We start from the raw sequence: 20,896 nt of genomic DNA on the forward strand, positions 1-20,896 counted from the left end.
GGTAATGATAGAAAATAAAAATTCCAATAACCACACCATAAAAGCAGGAGTCCCTCAAGGATCAGTGTTAGGTCCAGTGCTTTATAACCTATACCTAGCCGATTTACCAGAGCCCGAAACTGGCATATCACTCATTACATATGCTGATGACATTTTAATTGCGGCCACCCACCCTAGAGCCAAAATTTCCCAAAATAAATTGAATAATTATTTAAATGAGCTGCAAGAATATTTTGAAATATGGAAGCTAAATTTAAATATAAATAAGTGTAAAACTATAACAATCAAAGGCAAAAAATCTCGTTTGTACAAAAATTGTAGAAAATTTAAGCCAAAAATAAAAATTAATGAAACCATAATAGAAAATGTTACAGATCTGAAATATTTAGGAATAAATTTCGATGAAAAATATTCTTTCCATAAGCATGTACAAAATGCCATGAGAAAAGCAAAGGCGGCATTCTACAGTATTATACAGGTGCTATACAGAAAAAGGGGATTGAGCACAAAGATAAAATTGTGTCTGTATAAGCAATTAATAAGGCCAATTATTTCGTATGGATTTCCCATCTGGTTTGATATATCTTCGACACAAATGGAAAAAATCAGGGTTTTTGAAAGAAGAATGCTCAAATATTGTTTAAATTTGAGAACTACTAGAACAGACGATGGAAACTTTAAAGCTCCGTCAAGAAAAAAAATATATAACACAAGTAAAGTTGAGCGCGTAGACAAATTTATGATGTTGTCAGCCTTAAAAGTTATTGAGAGTTGTACAACCCATGAAAATCCATTAATAAACAATTATATAATTGATACTGATAAATTCACCAGATATGTACAAAATGATGGTCACCTTTCGCCAATGTGCTTAATCCATTTAAAAAACAACAACATGATTTTCAACAATGAAGAATAAAACACAAAAAATCCATACAAAATCAACCAATCCGTCCTTTTCAGGGCGACAAAAAATATTTAAAAAGAGAAAAAATCATTTCAAACAATATTATTTCATTAGTTACATTTATTAAAAATAAAATAAAAAAAAATCCAAAAAATATAAATTTTTCTCCTTACAGCATTACATTTGTCTTTTATGAGACGAAATACATTTATTGTAGTCACATTTGAGTTTGCTTAAAATTTGTTGTTGTTTGCCGTTATAGTTCGAGGTATTTTGAAGAAGAAGAAGAAGCATGCTTGTGTTATGTTGTTTTTGCAAGGGGCAATTTAAAACGAAGAAGAAAGAAGAAGAAGAATACAGTTATTCCTGTTGATCAGTAGTACAGCTGGCTTGTATGACTCACAAAAAATAACCACCAAACACAAAAACACACACGCACGCACACACATAGTAATTTTATTGTAAGAAATCGTCTACCGCCTTTTATTTTGGGAAGGCAAAAAAGAGGAGAATTGAAAGAGTTTTTTTGCATTGGAAAGGCTGTGTAGTTGAAATAAAATTATAGAATAAGGAAAATAAAATGAAAATTTGTAGGAATTTGAAGAAAAAATGGAATTGAAAAATAAATGAAATAGAAAAATTTGAATGAAATTAAAGAAATTAATAGAAAATATTAAAATTAAAAAAATAAAATTAAAATGAAAAAAATATGAAATTTATAGGGACATTTAATGAAAATTGTTAGAAGATGAAAAGCGATTTTATTATCTGTTTTTTGAAAAATAAAATGAAATAAATTACAAATTAAATAATTTTGAATAAGAATTTACATTTTAGAAGAAAAATGAAAACATTTTTTTTTTTTTTTTTTTGAAAAATAAATTTAAATTTGTTTCGAAAAAATTATTACGAAAATAAAAATGAAATTGGTAGAAGTTTGAAGAAAAAATGGAATTGAAAAATGAATTTAATAGGAATATTTTAATAAAATTAGAAAATATTAAAATCAAAAATATTAAATAAAAATGAAATTTATACGGACTTTTAATGAAAATTTTTGGAAAAATTTTAGAAAATGAGAAGCGATTTTATGATTTTTTTTTTTTTTTTTTTGTTTTGAAAAATAAAATGAAATAAATGGAAAGAAATGTTGAATAAAATTTTATATTTTAACACAAAAATGAAAATATTATTTTGGATTTTTTGGAAAATAAATTTAAATTTGTTTAGAAAAAATTATTACGTTATTAAATTGGAAATTTAATTTTTTAATTTAATTTAAATTTTTTAATTTAATTTAAATTTTAATTTTTTAATTTAATTTAAATTTTTTAATTTAATTTAAATTTAAATTTTTTAATTTAATTTCAATTTTAATTTTTTAATTTACATTTACATTTTAATTTTTTAATTTAATTTAAATTTTTTAATTTAATTTTAATTTTTTAAATTTATTTATTTATTTTATTTTTTAATTAAAATTATTATTTTTGTAATGTTCCACTCAATATGAACATCGTACTCACATCGTTGTTTGGTTCGTTGTTTAGTATCATGGACTAACAAAATACTACCACATGCATAGATAAAGTGACGCTATGGTATACATACATAATATAAGCAAGCATATGAACAAACAAGCAAAGGCATTTAGAAATGCGAGTTGACGGCGGCATTTTTATATGGAAATATGTTCGAAGGAAGAAAATTTTTGTTTTTTGGCGAAATTTGTAATGAAAATGATGAAAGAAATGCGAGTTGACGGCGGCATTTTTATATGGAAATATGTTCGAAGGAAGAAAATTTTTGTTTTTTGATAGAAATTTAGCGAAATTAAATAAGATTGTAATGAAAATGATGAAGTAAATTTTAATTGAATAAAAAAATAAAAAAAAATAAAAAATTTTCGATTTATAAAAAAATTAAATAAATTTTTTACGAATATTTTCGAAAATAAGTAGAAAAATTTAGAATTCATTACAAATAATTTTAATTTTTTAATGAATTTTCTTGAAATGAGAACGTATTGATTTTTTATTTTATTTTTGAAATTGAAAACACTGATGTGAATAGTCATGGCATTGCTTGTTGTTCTTTAACGTTATGTACTAATACATGTATAGGGTATGTGTAGTTATGGTATACACACATAATATGAGTAACCAAAGGCATTTAGTAATGCGTATTGCCGACGGCATTTTAACAGGCATTGGTATGTGGAAATAATTGAAAGGAAAAAATATGATTTTGGAAAGAAATGTGGTATAAAATGGATAATACTATTAGAATAAAATTCAAATTTATTAAAAATATTTGAAAAATCGGAAAAGGTAAGGGAAGGAAATTTTTTAAACATTTAATATATGTAGTTATAATTTTTATTAGTATATTTATTAAAAAAAATAATAATTAATTTTCAACAAGATAGTATCTCTTTTTTAATATTTTTTGTGGTCCTGAAAAGGACCGATTGGTTTGTTGTAAAATAAGAAGATTTCTCCAAATAGCGTCAAGAAAATATTTAACCGCCGAAACCGTACAAAGTACGACCTTGTCTCTTCAAAGCGTAGACGACATCCATAGCAGTGACGGTTTTACGCTTAGCGTGTTCGGTGTAGGTGACAGCATCACGAATAACGTTTTCCAGGAACACTTTCAGAACACCACGAGTTTCTTCGTAAATCAATCCAGAAATACGTTTTACACCACCACGACGAGCCAAACGTCTAATAGCTGGCTTGGTAATGCCCTGGATATTATCACGTAACACTTTGCGATGACGTTTAGCGCCACCTTTTCCCAAGCCTTTTCCACCTTTACCACGACCAGTCATTTTTCACTTTTTTTTTTTAAATTCACTTATCACTTCACGAATGCACAAGAACGAATGTTTTAACTAGCAGCCTAACGGTTCTATTTATACAAAAATTTCCCTCGTCAACCACTTCGACATAGTTCGTGTTGCTTGTGCCATAGTCGTTTATGTATATGTGTGCGTGTGTGTGCCCATTTAGTAGACATATATTTGTATTTACGAACACTCACCCTTAATCGTTGATGCTAACACAAAATTTTTCTATAAATACTCGTTTCTGGCGCGGTTCCCGAGTTATTACAGTGTTAACAGTGTTTGTGTGCATACCTAGTGAAGTGAAAAGAAAAAAATTAAAGTGAAAAATGGCTCGTACTAAGCAAACTGCCCGTAAATCTACTGGTGGCAAGGCTCCTCGTAAGCAATTGGCCACTAAAGCCGCTCGTAAGAGCGCACCAGCCACCGGCGGTGTTAAGAAGCCTCATCGTTTCCGTCCCGGTACAGTCGCTTTGCGTGAAATCCGTCGTTACCAGAAGAGTACTGAATTGTTGATCCGCAAATTGCCCTTCCAGCGTTTGGTTCGTGAAATTGCTCAAGATTTCAAAACTGATTTGCGTTTCCAGAGCTCTGCTGTCATGGCCTTGCAAGAAGCCAGTGAAGCCTACTTGGTCGGTCTTTTCGAAGATACTAACTTGTGCGCCATCCATGCTAAGCGTGTCACTATCATGCCTAAAGATATCCAATTGGCCAGACGTATTCGTGGAGAACGTGCTTAATTTACTTGACGTTTTGAAAACTCATTTTTTTACAACAAAACAATCGGTCCTTTTCAGGACCACAAAATATATTAAAAAAGAGATTAAATTTTTAACAAATTATTTACTATTATTACAATTTTTTTATTAAATAAAAATGTTTTTTACGTTGTTTTAATTTATTTGAGGCTGATAGGAATATAGGATTTTTTATTTATTTTTTTTTTATTTCGAGTAAAATTTCCAAACATTTATGTTTTCATTTGAAATTATAATTTTTTTCGCTTTCCTTTTCTTTTCATTAAAAATGATTTTTCATACATTTTCTCAACATTTTCATAATATGATTTTCTATTTAATTTATTTTATTTTTTTTTTCATTTTAATTTTGATTTCGTAAGAAATTATTTTCTTTTTTTAATTCTGGTTAAAATTTTAATTATTCAGATTTATTATTTAAATTATTTTATTATTATTTTTTTTCTTTGTTTCTATTTAAAATTTTTCCTTTGAATTGTCACATGATGAAATTTTTTTCACATTGTTTGTTTAATTGTTTTCTATTCACATTTTTCCAAATTGGCGGGAAAATGCTTCCCTCCATTTTTCCCCTTCCAAAAAAAAATCCTCTTATGTATAATTTTTTTACAGCAAACATCCCCATGAATGAAGAATGAAATATGCATGTTTTTTCTTTTCCAGCTAATTTTCTACCATGTAAAAAAAATTCTATGTAATTTTATATTTGTCTCTGTATATTCCAATGAAAAATTTGGTGGGAAATATTTTTTGATTTCTAAAGGCAGAATTTCTCTATTCAAAAACTATTTTTTTTTAAAGAAAATTATAAATAAATTAGTATTTTTTAGTAAAATAATTATTAAAATTTCATATTTTGACTAAAAATTAATAGAAAATAGTAAATTCTTAATAATCAATAGGAATAAAATATTTTTGTAACGTTCGAAAAATTCCATGAAATTTCTTTGTACTCTGCTCTGCCATGAAAGGTAATAGTAAAAACGAAATTATTTTTAATATATTTTTTTTTTGCCAAAATTTGGCAAAATTATATGGAAAATTAATAAATAACTGATTTATAAATTATTTTATAATATTTTTAAATTAAAATGAATTTATTTTTGCCAAAATATGTTATTTTGAAAAAAAAAAAAAATTGCCGTTTGTTGATGAATGTTCGTTCACTGGTAGTATATGATATTGTAAGGAATTTTTAACTTTTCCAAACAATTAATGACTTTTTATGAATAATGTTTTATTTTGGTGTAAATATACAAATTCTGAAATGTTTTTTAAGAAATTTTTATAAAAGTTAATAAGATTTGAGCTTTCAAATTTATTTGTAGAAAAAGTTTTCTTCATTGAAAATATGCCAACAAGAGGATTTCTGCTGTCATAGACCACATAATAAATTTAATTTTTTCTCACATAGAAAATGTAAAATTGGTCAATATTTTTGTTTTATCCTAAAGTAAACATATCAGGCTATATTATCAAAAAGAAATTTTACGAAAATTTTCAAAATTTTTTGGATTTTTTCCAAATTTAGTTAGAAATTTGTGATTTCAAATTCATAATTTGAAGTTAAACGTCTATAACTCGCTAACGGCTTATGATAATTACATGAAATCTTTTGCAAAATGAAGCCTGAAATCTATACTTTCGAAATGTAAAATATCTTTTTCGAGAATTTTCTAAGCTTCCTCGCAAAAAATTTATTTCTCCGAAAACTTTTGTAAAAAATTTAACACGCTTCCACACAATAATTCGAAAAATATACCAATTGACTACTATGCACTTCTCATCTTTTCGATGTACCTATGTTATACGGCTCGACCAATAACAAAATAGTAGTACACATAAATTTGTGAGTGTATTTGTGTTAACAGTGAAATATAAAAACAGTGAAATATAAACATGTCTGACGCCGCCGTTGTTGAAACCACCGCCTCCCCAGTTGCCGCTGTTGAGAAAAAGGCACCAAAGAAGGCCGCTGCCAAAGCAAAGAAACCATCAGCTGCTCCAACTCATCCACCAACCCAACAAATGGTAGATGCTGCCATCAAAACATTAAAGGAACGTGGAGGTTCTTCATTGCCAGCCATCAAGAAATATTTGGCCAGCACCTACAAAGTAGATGCCCAAAAATTGGCCCCCTTCATCAAGAAGTACTTGAAGAGTGCTGTTGCCAGTGGAAAATTGATCCAAACTAAAGGTAAGGGTGCTTCTGGTTCATTCAAATTGTCAGCTTCGGCCTCCAAGGAACCCAAAGCAAAGACTGCTGAAAAGAAAAAGAAGGCTCCCGCCGCTGGTGAAAAGAAGAAGAAGGTCGCCCCTAAAAAGGCTGCCGGCGAAAAGAAGACAGCTGCCAAAAAACCATCTGCCGCCAAAAAGACCGCTGAAAAGAAGAAGGCTGACAAAACAAAGGCCAAGGCTGCCAAGAAAACCGGTACAGTTAAGGCAAAACCCGCAAAGACCGCCGCTAAAGCATCTGCCACCAAACCAAAGGCACCCAAGGCAAAAACAGCCGCTGCTAAGCCCAAAAAAAGCCGCAGCGCCAAAGAAGCCAGCTGCCAAGAAAGCCGCCGCCAAGAAGTAATTTTTCCCACAAAAATTACTTTGTCAAGAATTTTTTCGATATTCGAAAACATAATATCTAACAGCCCTTTTCAGGGCTACAAATTAAATTCTAAAAGAGACAAAATATTTATTTCATACTATAAACAAATTACTTTTATTATTTTTACTACTACCTAAATAAATGAGAAAATCCACATGTGTTTTAATTTTAGGAGAAAAAAAAAAGATTTTGCTAATTATAGTATTAGGTAAAAGTGTGCCTGTTTATTTATGGACATTCCACAAAATGACGCCACAAATGGATTATTTTTTTAATCCAGGTCATAAACTTTTATAATTTGCAATTACCTAATGGTAAAAATATTTTAATATTTTCTGCTTAATTTTTGAATTTCGTAAATTTTCTTCAAAATTTGTAAATCGCCCCTTTAACGTTACAAAAACTAAATATTTTAATATTTTCTAAAATTTTTGAATTTCATTAATTTTTTCATCACAATTTATAATCACCATTTTAAACATATTTTTCCTTGGAAAGAATTCCACCACTAATTTTTTTCCCGCCAAAAAATCTCCCTACTTCATATTTGTCATATGCCTTTGCTGTACTGAAGAAAAAATGCTTGTACATAGATGTTGCCCATTCACATATTCGTTCGTATGGCACTGATGTCTACTATAGCACAACGAACTAAAATCGCACCAATACATACACACATACGACTGCTTGTGCGATATGTTGTTATACCCATATAGCACAAGTAAACAAGCAACGACTAACAAAGCAAGCAACGGCGTTGGAATTAAAAATATGGTTTAAAATATTTTTTTTAATTTTATTTATTTAAAAATTTTCTTTATTAACTAAAAATGCATAAATATGGTTTCAACAAAAATTTGATCTCTTTTAAAATATTTTTTGTGGCCCTGAAAAGGGCCTTTTATGGTTGAATTTCGACGAATTAATGAAAAATCAAGGCATTTACTTGGAGCTGGTGTATTTAGTAACAGCCTTGGTACCTTCACTGACAGCGTGCTTAGCCAATTCACCGGGCAACAATAGACGAACGGCAGTTTGGATTTCCCGACTGGTGATGGTCGAGCGCTTGTTGTAGTGAGCCAAACGGGAGGCTTCGGCGGCAATACGTTCGAAGATATCATTCACAAAACTGTTCATGATGCTCATGGCCTTTGAGGAAATACCAGTATCAGGATGGACTTGCTTCAACACTTTGTAAATGTAGATAGCGTAACTCTCCTCTTTTGGGCTTTGCCGGCCTTCTTTGCTGCTTTACCACTGGTTTTAGGAGGCATTTTTCACTTTAATTTTTTTTAATCACACAAACACTTTTAACACTGTTCACAGAATAAAAATACAAGGGCAGCCAACTACATATTTGTAGATTAAAATGTTCAACAATTTCAGGTAGTCACAGCTGCTATGTATAATACATAGCTACACACCCCTAAGTATAGTAATGTGTGTGCGAGAAAAGTATAAATACTACGGGGTGAACTTAAAAATGAAAATGAATTATTAAGAAATGCATTTAATAATCAACAATTTATTAAATAACAACAAACGGATCGTATGGAACAATTTTTATCATTCTGTGTTTTTCAGTGCTAAGTGAAGTGTTTAATAGTGAAAATGTCTGGTCGTGGTAAAGGTGGCAAAGTTAAGGGTCCCGTTTCCAATCGTGCTGGTCTTCAATTCCCCGTGGTCGTATTCATCGTTTGTTGCGCAAAGGGAACTATGCTGAACGTGTTGGTGCCGGTGCAAGTATATTTAGCCGCCGTTATGGAATATATTTGGCTGCTGAAGTTTTGGAATTGGCTGGTAATGCATGCTCGTGACAAAAGACTCGTATTATTGCAATTGGCCATCCGTAATGACGAAGAATTGAACAATATTAATCGCCCAAGGTGGTGTATTTGTAAAACCAATCGTAATTCCCCGTCACTTGCAATTGCCAAAGCCGACGAAGAATTGAAAAATTTGTGAATTATCGCCCAAGGTGACCAAAAAAAAACACAAATTGCCAAATTTTTCACAAAAAATTTTTTATATATCTTTGTACTTTTTCTCCTTCTCTTAAAAACAAAAAAAGTGCTAAGAAAAAAATAAAGTGAAAATTAAGGGAAAGGCAAAGTCCCGTTTTCAACTATGCTGAACGTGTTGGTGCCGGTGCTCCAGTATATTTAGCCGCCGTTATGGAATATTTGGCTGCTGAAGTTTTGGAATTGGCTGGTAATGCTGCTCGTGACAACAAGAAGACTCGTATTATTCCCCGTCACTTGCAATTGGCCATCCGTAATGACGAAGAATTGAACAAATTGTTGTCTGGTGTTACTATCGCCCAAGGTGGTGTATTGCCAAACATCCAAGCTGTTCTCTTGCCCAAGAAGACCGAAAAGAAAGCCTAAATTATTGCGAAAGGTATTATGGAGTGAATACAGACCATCGTATAAAACACAAAAAATCCATACAAAATCAACCAATCCGTCCTTTTCAGGGCGACAAAAAATATTTAAAAAGAGAAAAAATCATTTCAAACAATATTATTTCATTAGTTACATTTATTAAAAATAAAATAAAAAAAAATCCAAAAAATATAAATTTTTCTCCTTACAGCATTACATTTGTCTTTTATGAGACGAAATACATTTATTGTAGTCACATTTGAGTTTGCTTAAAATTTGTTGTTGTTTGCCGTTATAGTTCGAGGTATTTTGAAGAAGAAGAAGAAGCATGCTTGTGTTATGTTGTTTTTGCAAGGGGCAATTTAAAACGAAGAAGAAAGAAGAAGAAGAATACAGTTATTCCTGTTGATCAGTAGTACAGCTGGCTTGTATGACTCACAAAAAATAACCACCAAACACAAAAACACACACGCACGCACACACATAGTAATTTTATTGTAAGAAATCGTCTACCGCCTTTTATTTTGGGAAGGCAAAAAAGAGGAGAATTGAAAGAGTTTTTTTGCATTGGAAAGGCTGTGTAGTTGAAATAAAATTATAGAATAAGGAAAATAAAATGAAAATTTGTAGGAATTTGAAGAAAAAATGGAATTGAAAAATAAATGAAATAGAAAAATTTGAATGAAATTAAAGAAATTAATAGAAAATATTAAAATTAAAAAAATAAAATTAAAATGAAAAAAATATGAAATTTATAGGGACATTTAATGAAAATTGTTAGAAGATGAAAAGCGATTTTATTATCTGTTTTTTGAAAAATAAAATGAAATAAATTACAAATTAAATAATTTTGAATAAGAATTTACATTTTAGAAGAAAAATGAAAACATTTTTTTTTTTTTTTTTTTTTTTGAAAAATAAATTTAAATTTGTTTCGAAAAAATTATTACGAAAATAAAAATGAAATTGGTAGAAGTTTGAAGAAAAAATGGAATTGAAAAATGAATTTAATAGGAATATTTTAATAAAATTAGAAAATATTAAAATCAAAAATATTAAATAAAAATGAAATTTATACGGACTTTTAATGAAAATTTTTGGAAAAATTTTAGAAAATGAGAAGCGATTTTATGATTTTTTTTTTTTTTTTTTTTTGTTTTGAAAAATAAAATGAAATAAATGGAAAGAAATGTTGAATAAAATTTTATATTTTAACACAAAAATGAAAATATTATTTTGGATTTTTTGGAAAATAAATTTAAATTTGTTTAGAAAAAATTATTACGTTATTAAATTGGAAATTTAATTTTTTAATTTAATTTAAATTTTTTAATTTAATTTAAATTTTAATTTTTTAATTTAATTTAAATTTTTTAATTTAATTTAAATTTAAATTTTTTAATTTAATTTCAATTTTAATTTTTTAATTTACATTTACATTTTAATTTTTTAATTTAATTTCAATTTTTTAATTTAATTTTAATTTTTTAATTTATTTTTAATTTTTTAATTTAATTTAAATTTTTAAATATTTTAATTTAATTTAAATTTTATTTTTTTAATTTTAATTTAATTTAATTTTAATTTTTTAATTTAATTTAAATTTTTTAATTTAATTTAAATTTTTTTAATTTAATTTTAATATTTTAATTTAATTTAAATTTTATTTTTTTAATTTAATTTTTTAAATTTATTTATTTATTTTATTTTTTAATTAAAATTATTATTTTTGTAATGTTCCACTCAATATGAACATCGTACTCACATCGTTGTTTGGTTCGTTGTTTAGTATCATGGACTAACAAAATACTACCACATGCATAGATAAAGTGACGCTATGGTATACATACATAATATAAGCAAGCATATGAACAAACAAGCAAAGGCATTTAGAAATGCGAGTTGACGGCGGCATTTTTATATGGAAATATGTTCGAAGGAAGAAATTTTTTGTTTTTTGATAGAAATTTAGCGAAATTAAATAAGATTGTAATGAAAATGATGAAGTAAATTTTAATTGAATAAAAAAAATAAATAAATAAAATAAAAATAAAAATTTTTCGATTTATTAAAAAATTAAACAAATTTTTTACGAATATTTTCAAAAATAAATAAAAAAAATTGTACAATTTACTAAAAATAATTTTATTTTTGTAATGAATTTTCTTGAAATGAGAACGTATTGAATTTTTTTTATTTTTGAAATTTAAAACACTGATGTGAATAGTCATGGCATTGCTTGTTGTTCTTTAACGTACGTATGTACTAATACATGTATAGGGTATGTGTAGTTATGGTATACACACATAATATAAGCAAGCAAGCATATGAACAAACAAGCAACGGCATTTAGAAATGCGAGTTGACGGCGGCATTTTTATATGGAAATATGTTCGAAGGAAGAAAATTTTTGTTTTTTGATAGAAATTTAGCGAAATTAAATAAGATTGTAATGAAAATGATGAAGTAAATTTTAATTGAATAAAAAAATAAAAAAAAATAAAAAATTTTCGATTTATAAAAAAATTAAATAAATTTTTTACGAATATTTTCGAAAATATAGAAAAATTTAGAATTCATTACAAATAATTTTAATTTTTTAATGAATTTTCTTGAAATGAGAACGTATTGATTTTTTATTTTATTTTTGAAATTGAAAACACTGATGTGAATAGTCATGGCATTGCTTGTTGTTCTTTAACGTTATGTACTAATACATGTATAGGGTATGTGTAGTTATGGTATACACACATAATATGAGTAACCAAAGGCATTTAGTAATGCGTATTGCCGACGGCATTTTAACAGGCATTGGTATGTGGAAATAATTGAAAGGAAAAATATGATTTTGGAAAGAAATGTGGTATAAAATGGATAATACTATTAGAATAAAATTCAAATTTATTAAAAATATTTGAAAAATCGGAAAAGGTAAGGGAAGGAAATTTTTTAAACATTTAATATATGTAGTTATAATTTTTATTAGTATATTTATTTAAAAAAAATAATAATTAATTTTCAACAAGATAGTATCTCTTTTTTAATATTTTTTGTGGTCCTGAAAAGGACCGATTGGTTTGTTGTAAAATAAGAAGATTTCTCCAAATAGCGTCAAGAAAATATTTAACCGCCGAAACCGTACAAAGTACGACCTTGTCTCTTCAAAGCGTAGACGACATCCATAGCAGTGACGGTTTTACGCTTAGCGTGTTCGGTGTAGGTGACAGCATCACGAATAACGTTTTCCAGGAACACTTTCAGAACACCACGAGTTTCTTCGTAAATCAATCCAGAAATACGTTTTACACCACCACGACGAGCCAAACGTCTAATAGCTGGCTTGGTAATGCCCTGGATATTATCACGTAACACTTTGCGATGACGTTTAGCGCCACCTTTTCCCAAGCCTTTTCCACCTTTACCACGACCAGTCATTTTTCACTTTTTTTTTTTAAATTCACTTATCACTTCACGAATGCACAAGAACGAATGTTTTAACTAGCAGCCTAACGGTTCTATTTATACAAAAATTTCCCTCGTCAACCACTTCGACATAGTTCGTGTTGCTTGTGCCATAGTCGTTTATGTATATGTGTGCGTGTGTGTGCCCATTTAGTAGACATATATTTGTATTTACGAACACTCAAATATATAAATTTTTCTATAAATACTCGTTTCTGGCGCGGTTCCCGAGTTATTACAGTGTTAACAGTGTTTGTGTGCATACCTAGTGAAGTGAAAAGAAAAAAATTAAAGTGAAAAATGGCTCGTACTAAGCAAACTGCCCGTAAATCGACTGGTGGCAAGGCTCCTCGTAAGCAATTGGCCACTAAAGCCGCTCGTAAGAGCGCACCAGCCACCGGCGGTGTTAAGAAGCCTCATCGTTTCCGTCCCGGTACAGTCGCTTTGCGTGAAATCCGTCGTTACCAGAAGAGTACTGAATTGTTGATCCGCAAATTGCCCTTCCAGCGTTTGGTTCGTGAAATTGCTCAAGATTTCAAAACTGATTTGCGTTTCCAGAGCTCTGCTGTCATGGCCTTGCAAGAAGCCAGTGAAGCCTACTTGGTCGGTCTTTTCGAAGATACTAACTTGTGCGCCATCCATGCTAAGCGTGTCACTATCATGCCTAAAGATATCCAATTGGCCAGACGTATTCGTGGAGAACGTGCTTAATTTACTTGACGTTTTGAAAACTCATTTTTTTACAACAAAACAATCGGTCCTTTTCAGGACCACAAAATATATTAAAAAAGAGATTAAATTTTTAACAAATTATTTACTATTATTACAATTTTTTTATTAAATAAAAATGTTTTTTACGTTGTTTTAATTTATTTGAGGCTGATAGGAATATAGGATTTTTTATTTATTTTTTTTTTATTTCGAGTAAAATTTCCAAACATTTATGTTTTCATTTGAAATTATAATTTTTTTCGCTTTCCTTTTCTTTTCATTAAAAATGATTTTTCATACATTTTCTCAACATTTTCATAATATGATTTTCTATTTAATTTATTTTATTTTTTTTTTCATTTTAATTTTGATTTCGTAAGAAATTATTTTCTTTTTTTAATTCTGGTTAAAATTTTAATTATTCAGATTTATTATTTAAATTATTTTATTATTATTTTTTTTCTTTGTTTCTATTTAAAATTTTTCCTTTGAATTGTCACATGATGAAATTTTTTTCACATTGTTTGTTTAATTGTTTTCTATTCACATTTTTCCAAATTGGCGGGAAAATGCTTCCCTCCATTTTTCCCCTTCCAAAAAAAAATCCTCTTATGTATAAATGCAATATGTTTTTTTTGGCGCGAAAAAAATTTCCCCTCAATATTTTTTTTTTTTTTTTACAGCAAACATCCCCATGAATGAAGAATGAAATATGCATGTTTTTTCTTTTCCAGCTAATTTTCTACCATGTAAAAAAAATTCTATGTAATTTTATATTTGTCTCTGTATATTCCAATGAAAAATTTGGTGGGAAATATTTTTTGATTTCTAAAGGCAGAATTTCTCTATTCAAAAACTATTTTTTTTTAAAGAAAATTATAAATAAATTAGTATTTTTTAGTAAAATAATTATTAAAATTTCATATTTTGACTAAAAATTAATAGAAAATAGTAAATTCTTAATAATCAATAGGAATAAAATATTTTTTAACGTTCGAAAAATTCCATGAAATTTCTTTTACTCTGCTCTGCCATGAAAGGTAATAGTAAAAACGAAATTATTTTTAATATATTTTTTTTTGCCAAAATTTTAAAAAATTATAATGAAAATTAATAAATAACTTATTTATAAATTATTTTACAATATTTTTAAATTAAAAAATTTATTTTTGCCAAAATATGTTATTTTGAAAAAAAAAAAAAATTGTTTGTTTAATTGTTTTAGTATATGATATTGTAAGGAATTTTTAACTTTTCCAAACAATTAATGACTTTTTATGAATAATGTTTTATTTTGGTGTAAATATACAAATTCTGAAATGTTTTTTAAGAAATTTTTATAAAAGTTAATAAGATTTGAGCTTTCAAATTTATTTGTAGAAAAAGTTTTCTTCATTGAAAATATGCCAACAAGAGGATTTCTGCTGTCATAGACCACATAATAAATTTAATTTTTTCTATTTTTGTTTTATCCTAAAGTAAACATATCAGGCTATATTATCAAAAAGAAATTTTACGAAAATTTTCAAAATAAAAAAAATCCTCTTGGATTTTTTCCAAATGTATAAATGCAATATTTTGTTTGATTTTGGCGCTTATGATAATCAAAAAAAATTTTGCAAAATGATTTTCTGAAATTTTTTTTTTTTTTTTTACTTTCGAAAGTAAAATATCAAATTTTCTCGCAAAAAATTTATTTCTCATGATGAAATATGCAAAATTTTTTCTTTTCCAGCTAATTTTCTACCATGTAAAAAAAATTCTATGTAATTTTATATTTGTCTCTGTATATTCCAATGAAAAATTTGGTGGGAAATATTTTTTGATTTCTAAAGGCAGAATTTCTCTATTCAAAAACTATTTTTTTTTAAAGAAAATTATAAATAAATTAGTATTTTTTAGTAAAATAATTATTAAAATTTCATATTTTGACTAAAAATTAATAGAAAATAGTAAATTCTTAATAATCAATAGGAATAAAATATTTTTGTAACGTTCGAAAAATTCCATGAAATTTCTTTGTACTCTGCTCTGCCATGAAAGGTAATAGTAAAAACGAAATTATTTTTAATATATTTTTTTTTGCCAAAATTTGGCAAAATTATATGGAAAATTAATAAATAACTGATTTATAAATTATTTTAGAATATTTTTAAATTAAAATGAATTTATTTTTGCCAAAATATGTTATTTTGAAAAAAAAAAAAAATTGCCGTTTGTTGATGAATGTTCGTTCACTGGTAGTATATGATATTGTAAGGAATTTTTAACTTTTCCAAACAATTAATGACTTTTTATGAATAATGTTTTATTTTGGTGTAAATATACAAATTCTGAAATGTTTTTTAAGAAATTTTTATAAAAGTTAATAAGATTTGAGCTTTCAAATTTATTTGTAGAAAAAGTTTTCTTCATTGAAAATATGCCAACAAGAGGATTTCTGCTGTCATAGACCACATAATAAATTTAATTTTTTCTCACATAGAAAATGTAAAATTGGTCAATATTTTTGTTTTATCCTAAAGTAAACATATCAGGCTATATTATCAAAAAGAAATTTTACGAAAATTTTCAAAATTTTTTGGATTTTTTCCAAATTTAGTTAGAAATTTGTGATTTCAAATTCATAATCTTTGAAGTTAAACGTCTATAACTCGCTAACGGCTTATGATAATTACATGAAATCTTTTGCAAAATGAAGCCTGAAATCTATACTTTCGAAATGTAAAATATCTTTTCCAAGGAATTTTCTAAGCTTCAAAGCAAAAAATTTATTTCTCCGAAAACTTTTGTAAAAAATTTAACACGCTTCCACACGCTGGTGAAAAAAGAAGAAGGTCGCCCCTAAAAAGGCTGCCGGCGAAAAGAAGACAGCTGCCAAAAAACCATCTGCCGCCAAAAAGACCGCTGAAAAGAAGAAGGCTGACAAAACAAAGGCCAAGGCTGCCAAGAAAACCGGTACAGTTAAGGCAAAACCCGCAAAGACCGCCGCTAAAGCATCTGCCACCAAACCAAAGGCACCCAAGGCAAAAACAGCCGCTGCTAAGCCCAAAAAAGCCGCAGCGCCAAAGAAGCCAGCTGCCAAGAAAGCCGCCGCCAAGAAGTAATTTTTCCCACAAAAATTACTTTGTCAAGAATTTTTTCGATATTCGAAAACATAATATCTAACAGCCCTTTTCAGGGCTACAAATTAAATTCTAAAAGAGACAAAATATTTATTTCATACTATAAACAAATTACTTTTATTATTTTTACTACTACCTAAATAAATGAGAAAATCCACATGTGTTTTAATTTTAGGAGAAAAAAAAAAGATTTTGCTAATTATAGTATTAGGTAAAAGTGTGCCTGTTTATTTATGGACATTCCACAAAATGACGCCACAAATGGATTATTTTTTTAATCCAGGTCATAAACTTTTATAATTTGCAATTACCTAATGGTAAAAATATTTTAATATTTTCTGCTTAATTTTTGAATTTCGTAAATTTTCTTCAAAATTTGTAAATCGCCCCTTTAACGTTACAAAAACTAAATATTTTAATATTTTCTAAAATTTTTGAATTTCATTAATTTTTCATCAACAATTTATAATCACCATTTTAAACATATTTTTCCTTGGAAAGAATTCCACCACTAATTTTTTTCCCGCCAAAAAATCTCCCTACTTCATATTTGTCATATGCCTTTGCTGTACTGAAGAAAAAATGCTTGTACATAGATGTTGCCCATTCACATATTCGTTCGTATGGCACTGATGTCTACTATAGCACAACGAACTAAAATCGCACCAATACATACACACATACGACTGCTTGTGCGATATGTTGTTATACCCATATAGCACAAGTAAACAAGCAACGACTAACAAAGCAAGCAACGGCGTTGGCATAAGGCAATGTGAGTTAGTACAAATGAATGGAAATATATTATTTTCAGTGAAAATATGGAATTTTAATTTTTTTTTAGAATTTTGGTATTTATTGAAAAAAAAAAAATATATGTAATGAAAAAAGACGAAAGAAAAAAATGTTGGTTTGATAAAATATAATTTATTTATGAAAAATAATATTCTGAAAAAAAAAAAATTAAAAATATGGTTTAAAATATTTTTTTTAATTTTATTTATTTAAAAATTTTCTTTATTAACTAAAAATGCATAAATATGGTTTCAACAAAAATTTGATCTCTTTTAAAATATTTTTTGTGGCCCTGAAAAGGGCCTTTTATGGTTGAATTTCGACGAATTAATGAAAAATCAAGGCATTTACTTGGAGCTGGTGTATTTAGTAACAGCCTTGGTACCTTCACTGACAGCGTGCTTAGCCAATTCACCGGGCAACAATAGACGAACGGCAGTTTGGATTTCCCGACTGGTGATGGTCGAGCGCTTGTTGTAGTGAGCCAAACGGGAGGCTTCGGCGGCAATACGTTCGAAGATATCATTCACAAAACTGTTCATGATGCTCATGGCCTTTGAGGAAATACCAGTATCAGGATGGACTTGCTTCAACACTTTGTAAATGTAGATAGCGTAACTCTCCTTACGCTTGGTACGTCTCTTCGATTTATCGCCCTTGGTGATGTTCTTTTGGGCTTTGCCGGCCTTCTTTGCTGCTTTACCACTGGTTTTAGGAGGCATTTTTCACTTTAATTTTTTTTAATCACACAAACACTTTTAACACTGTTCACAGAATAAAAATACAAGGGCAGCCAACTACATATTTGTAGATTAAAATGTTCAACAATTTCAGGTAGTCACAGCTGCTATGTATAATACATAGCTACACACCCCTAAGTATAGTAATGTGTGTGCGAGAAAAGTATAAATACTACGGGGTGCCAAGGCAATTTTTATCATTCTGTGTTTTTCAGTGCTAAGTGAAGTGTTTAAAAATAAAATAAAGTGAAAATGTCTGGTCGTGGTAAAGGTGGCAAAGTTAAGGGAAAGGCAAAGTCCCGTTCCAATCGTGCTGGTCTTCAATTCCCCGTCGGTCGTATTCATCGTTTGTTGCGCAAAGGGAACTATGCTGAACGTGTTGGTGCCGGTGCTCCAGTATATTTAGCCGCCGTTATGGAATATTTGGCTGCTGAAGTTGGAATTGGCTGGTAATGCTGCTCGTGACAACAAGAAGACTCGTATTATTCCCCGTCACTTGCAATTGGCCATCCGTAATGACGAAGAATTGAACAAATTGTTGTCTGGTGTTACTATCGCCCAAGGTGGTGTATTGCCAAACATCCAAGCTGTTCTCTTGCCCAAGAAGACCGAAAAGAAAGCCTAAATTATTGCGAAAGGTATTATGGAGTGAATACAGACCATCGTATAAAACACAAAAAATCCATACAAAATCAACCAATCCGTCCTTTTCAGGGCGACAAAAAATATTTAAAAAGAGAAAAAATCATTTCAAACAATATTATTTCATTAGTTACATTTATTAAAAATAAAATAAAAAAAAATCCAAAAAATATAAATTTTTCTCCTTACAGCATTACATTTGTCTTTTATGAGACGAAATACATTTATTGTAGTCACATTTGAGTTTGCTTAAAATTTGTTGTTGTTTGCCGTTATAGTTCGAGGTATTTTGAAGAAGAAGAAGAAGCATGCTTGTGTTATGTTGTTTTTGCAAGGGGCAATTTAAAACGAAGAAGAAAGAAGAAGAAGAATACAGTTATTCCTGTTGATCAGTAGTACAGCTGGCTTGTATGACTCACAAAAAATAACCACCAAACACAAAAACACACACGCACGCACACACATAGTAATTTTATTGTAAGAAATCGTCTACCGCCTTTTATTTTGGGAAGGCAAAAAAGAGGAGAATTGAAAGAGTTTTTTTTGCATTGGAAAGGCTGTGTAGTTGAAATAAAATTATAGAATAAGGAAAATAAAATGAAAATTTGTAGGAATTTGAAGAAAAAATGGAATTGAAAAATAAATGAAATAGAAAAATTTGAATGAAATTAAAGAAATTAATAGAAAATATTAAAATTAAAAAAATAAAATTAAAATGAAAAAAATATGAAAATAAAATTTTATATTTTAACACAAAAATGAAAATATTATTTTGGATTTTTTGGAAAATAAATTTAAATTTGTTTAGAAAAAATTATTACGTTATTAAATTGGAAATTTAATTTTTTAATTTAATTTAAATTTTTTAATTTAATTTAAATTTTAATTTTTTAATTTAATTTAAATTTTTTAATTTAATTTAAATTTAAATTTTTTAATTTAATTTCAATTTTAATTTTTTAATTTACATTTACATTTTAATTTTTTAATTTAATTTCAATTTTTTAATTTAATTTTAATTTTTTAATTTATTTTTAATTTTTTAATTTAATTTAAATTTTTTAATTTAATTTAAATTTTTTAATTTAATTTTAATTTTTTAATTTAATTTAAATTTTTTAATTTAATTTTAATTTTTTAATTTAATTTAAATTTTTTAATTTAATTTAAATTTTTTTAATTTAATTTTAATATTTTAATTTAATTTAAATTTTATTTTTTTAATTTAATTTTTTAAATTTATTTATTTATTTTATTTTTTAATTAAAATTATTATTTTTGTAATGTCCACATGCATAGATAAAGTGACGCTATGGTATACATACATAATATAAGCAAGCATATGAACAAACAAGCAAAGGCATTTAGAAATGCGAGTTGACGGCGGCATTTTTATATGGAAATATGTTCGAAGGAAGAAATTTTTTGTTTTTTGATAGAAATTTAGCGAAATTAAATAAGATTGTAATGAAAATGATGAAGTAAATTTTAATTGAATAAAAAAAATAAATAAAATAAAAATAAAAAAATAACAAATTTTCGATTTATAAAAAAATTAAATAAATTTTTTACGAATATTTTCAAAAATAAATAAAAAAAATTGTACAATTTACTAAAAATAATTTTATTTTTGTAATGAATTTTCTTGAAATGAAGCAAGCAAGCATATGAACAAACAAGCAACGGCATTTAGAAATGCGAGTTGACGGCGGCATTTTTATATGGAAATATGTTCGAAGGAAGAAAATTTTTGTTTTTTGATAGAAATTTAGCGAAATTAAATAAGATTGTAATGAAAATGATGAAGTAAATTTTAATTGAATAAAAAAATAAAAAAAAATAAAAAATTTTCGATTTATAAAAAAATTAAATAAATTTTTTACGAATATTTTCGAAAATAAGTAGAAAAATTTAGAATTCAT

General features: G+C 27.5%; 4 protein-coding genes and 3 pseudogenes across 4 annotated transcripts; 3 read left to right on the forward strand and 4 right to left on the reverse strand.

The window, feature by feature from the left end:
• Positions 1-3,393: 3,393 nt before the first annotated feature.
• LOC133322387 (histone H4) lies at positions 3,394-3,776 on the reverse strand. The gene has a single exon (XM_061531386.1). It carries the CDS (start codon positions 3,738-3,740, stop codon positions 3,429-3,431), a length of 312 nt encoding a protein of 103 aa, XP_061387370.1. The 5' UTR covers positions 3,741-3,776; the 3' UTR covers positions 3,394-3,428.
• A 4,267-nt stretch (positions 3,777-8,043) lies between these two features.
• Positions 8,044-8,389, reverse strand: LOC133322386 (histone H2B-like; annotated as a pseudogene).
• A 337-nt stretch (positions 8,390-8,726) lies between these two features.
• On the forward strand, positions 8,727-9,530 carry LOC133322385 (histone H2A-like; annotated as a pseudogene).
• A 3,057-nt stretch (positions 9,531-12,587) lies between these two features.
• Positions 12,588-12,969, reverse strand: LOC133322388 (histone H4). Its single transcript, XM_061531387.1, has one exon. It carries the CDS (start codon positions 12,932-12,934, stop codon positions 12,623-12,625), a length of 312 nt encoding a protein of 103 aa, XP_061387371.1. The 5' UTR covers positions 12,935-12,969; the 3' UTR covers positions 12,588-12,622.
• Positions 12,970-16,500: 3,531 nt separating this feature from the next.
• On the forward strand, positions 16,501-16,852 carry LOC133322389 (histone H1.1-like; the record flags this gene model as incomplete). Its single annotated transcript, XM_061531389.1, has 1 exon — positions 16,501-16,852. A coding segment is annotated over one exon (279 nt), but the record flags the coding sequence as incomplete, so codon positions are not given.
• Positions 16,853-17,925: 1,073 nt separating this feature from the next.
• Positions 17,926-18,328, reverse strand: LOC133322390 (histone H2B). Its single transcript, XM_061531390.1, has one exon. The coding sequence runs from the start codon at positions 18,312-18,314 to the stop codon at positions 17,940-17,942; it is 375 nt and encodes a 124-aa protein (XP_061387374.1). The 5' UTR covers positions 18,315-18,328; the 3' UTR covers positions 17,926-17,939.
• Positions 18,329-18,526: 198 nt separating this feature from the next.
• LOC133322391 (histone H2A-like) lies at positions 18,527-18,985 on the forward strand (annotated as a pseudogene).
• The last annotated feature ends 1,911 nt before the right edge of the window (positions 18,986-20,896 follow it).

The sequence above is a fragment of the Musca vetustissima genome, unplaced genomic scaffold (genome assembly GCF_032173495.1).
Source record: "Musca vetustissima isolate MV318-11 ecotype Yass unplaced genomic scaffold, APGP_CSIRO_Mvet_v1 utg1395, whole genome shotgun sequence".
In the NCBI taxonomy this organism is placed as follows: Eukaryota; Metazoa; Arthropoda; class Insecta; order Diptera; family Muscidae; genus Musca; species Musca vetustissima.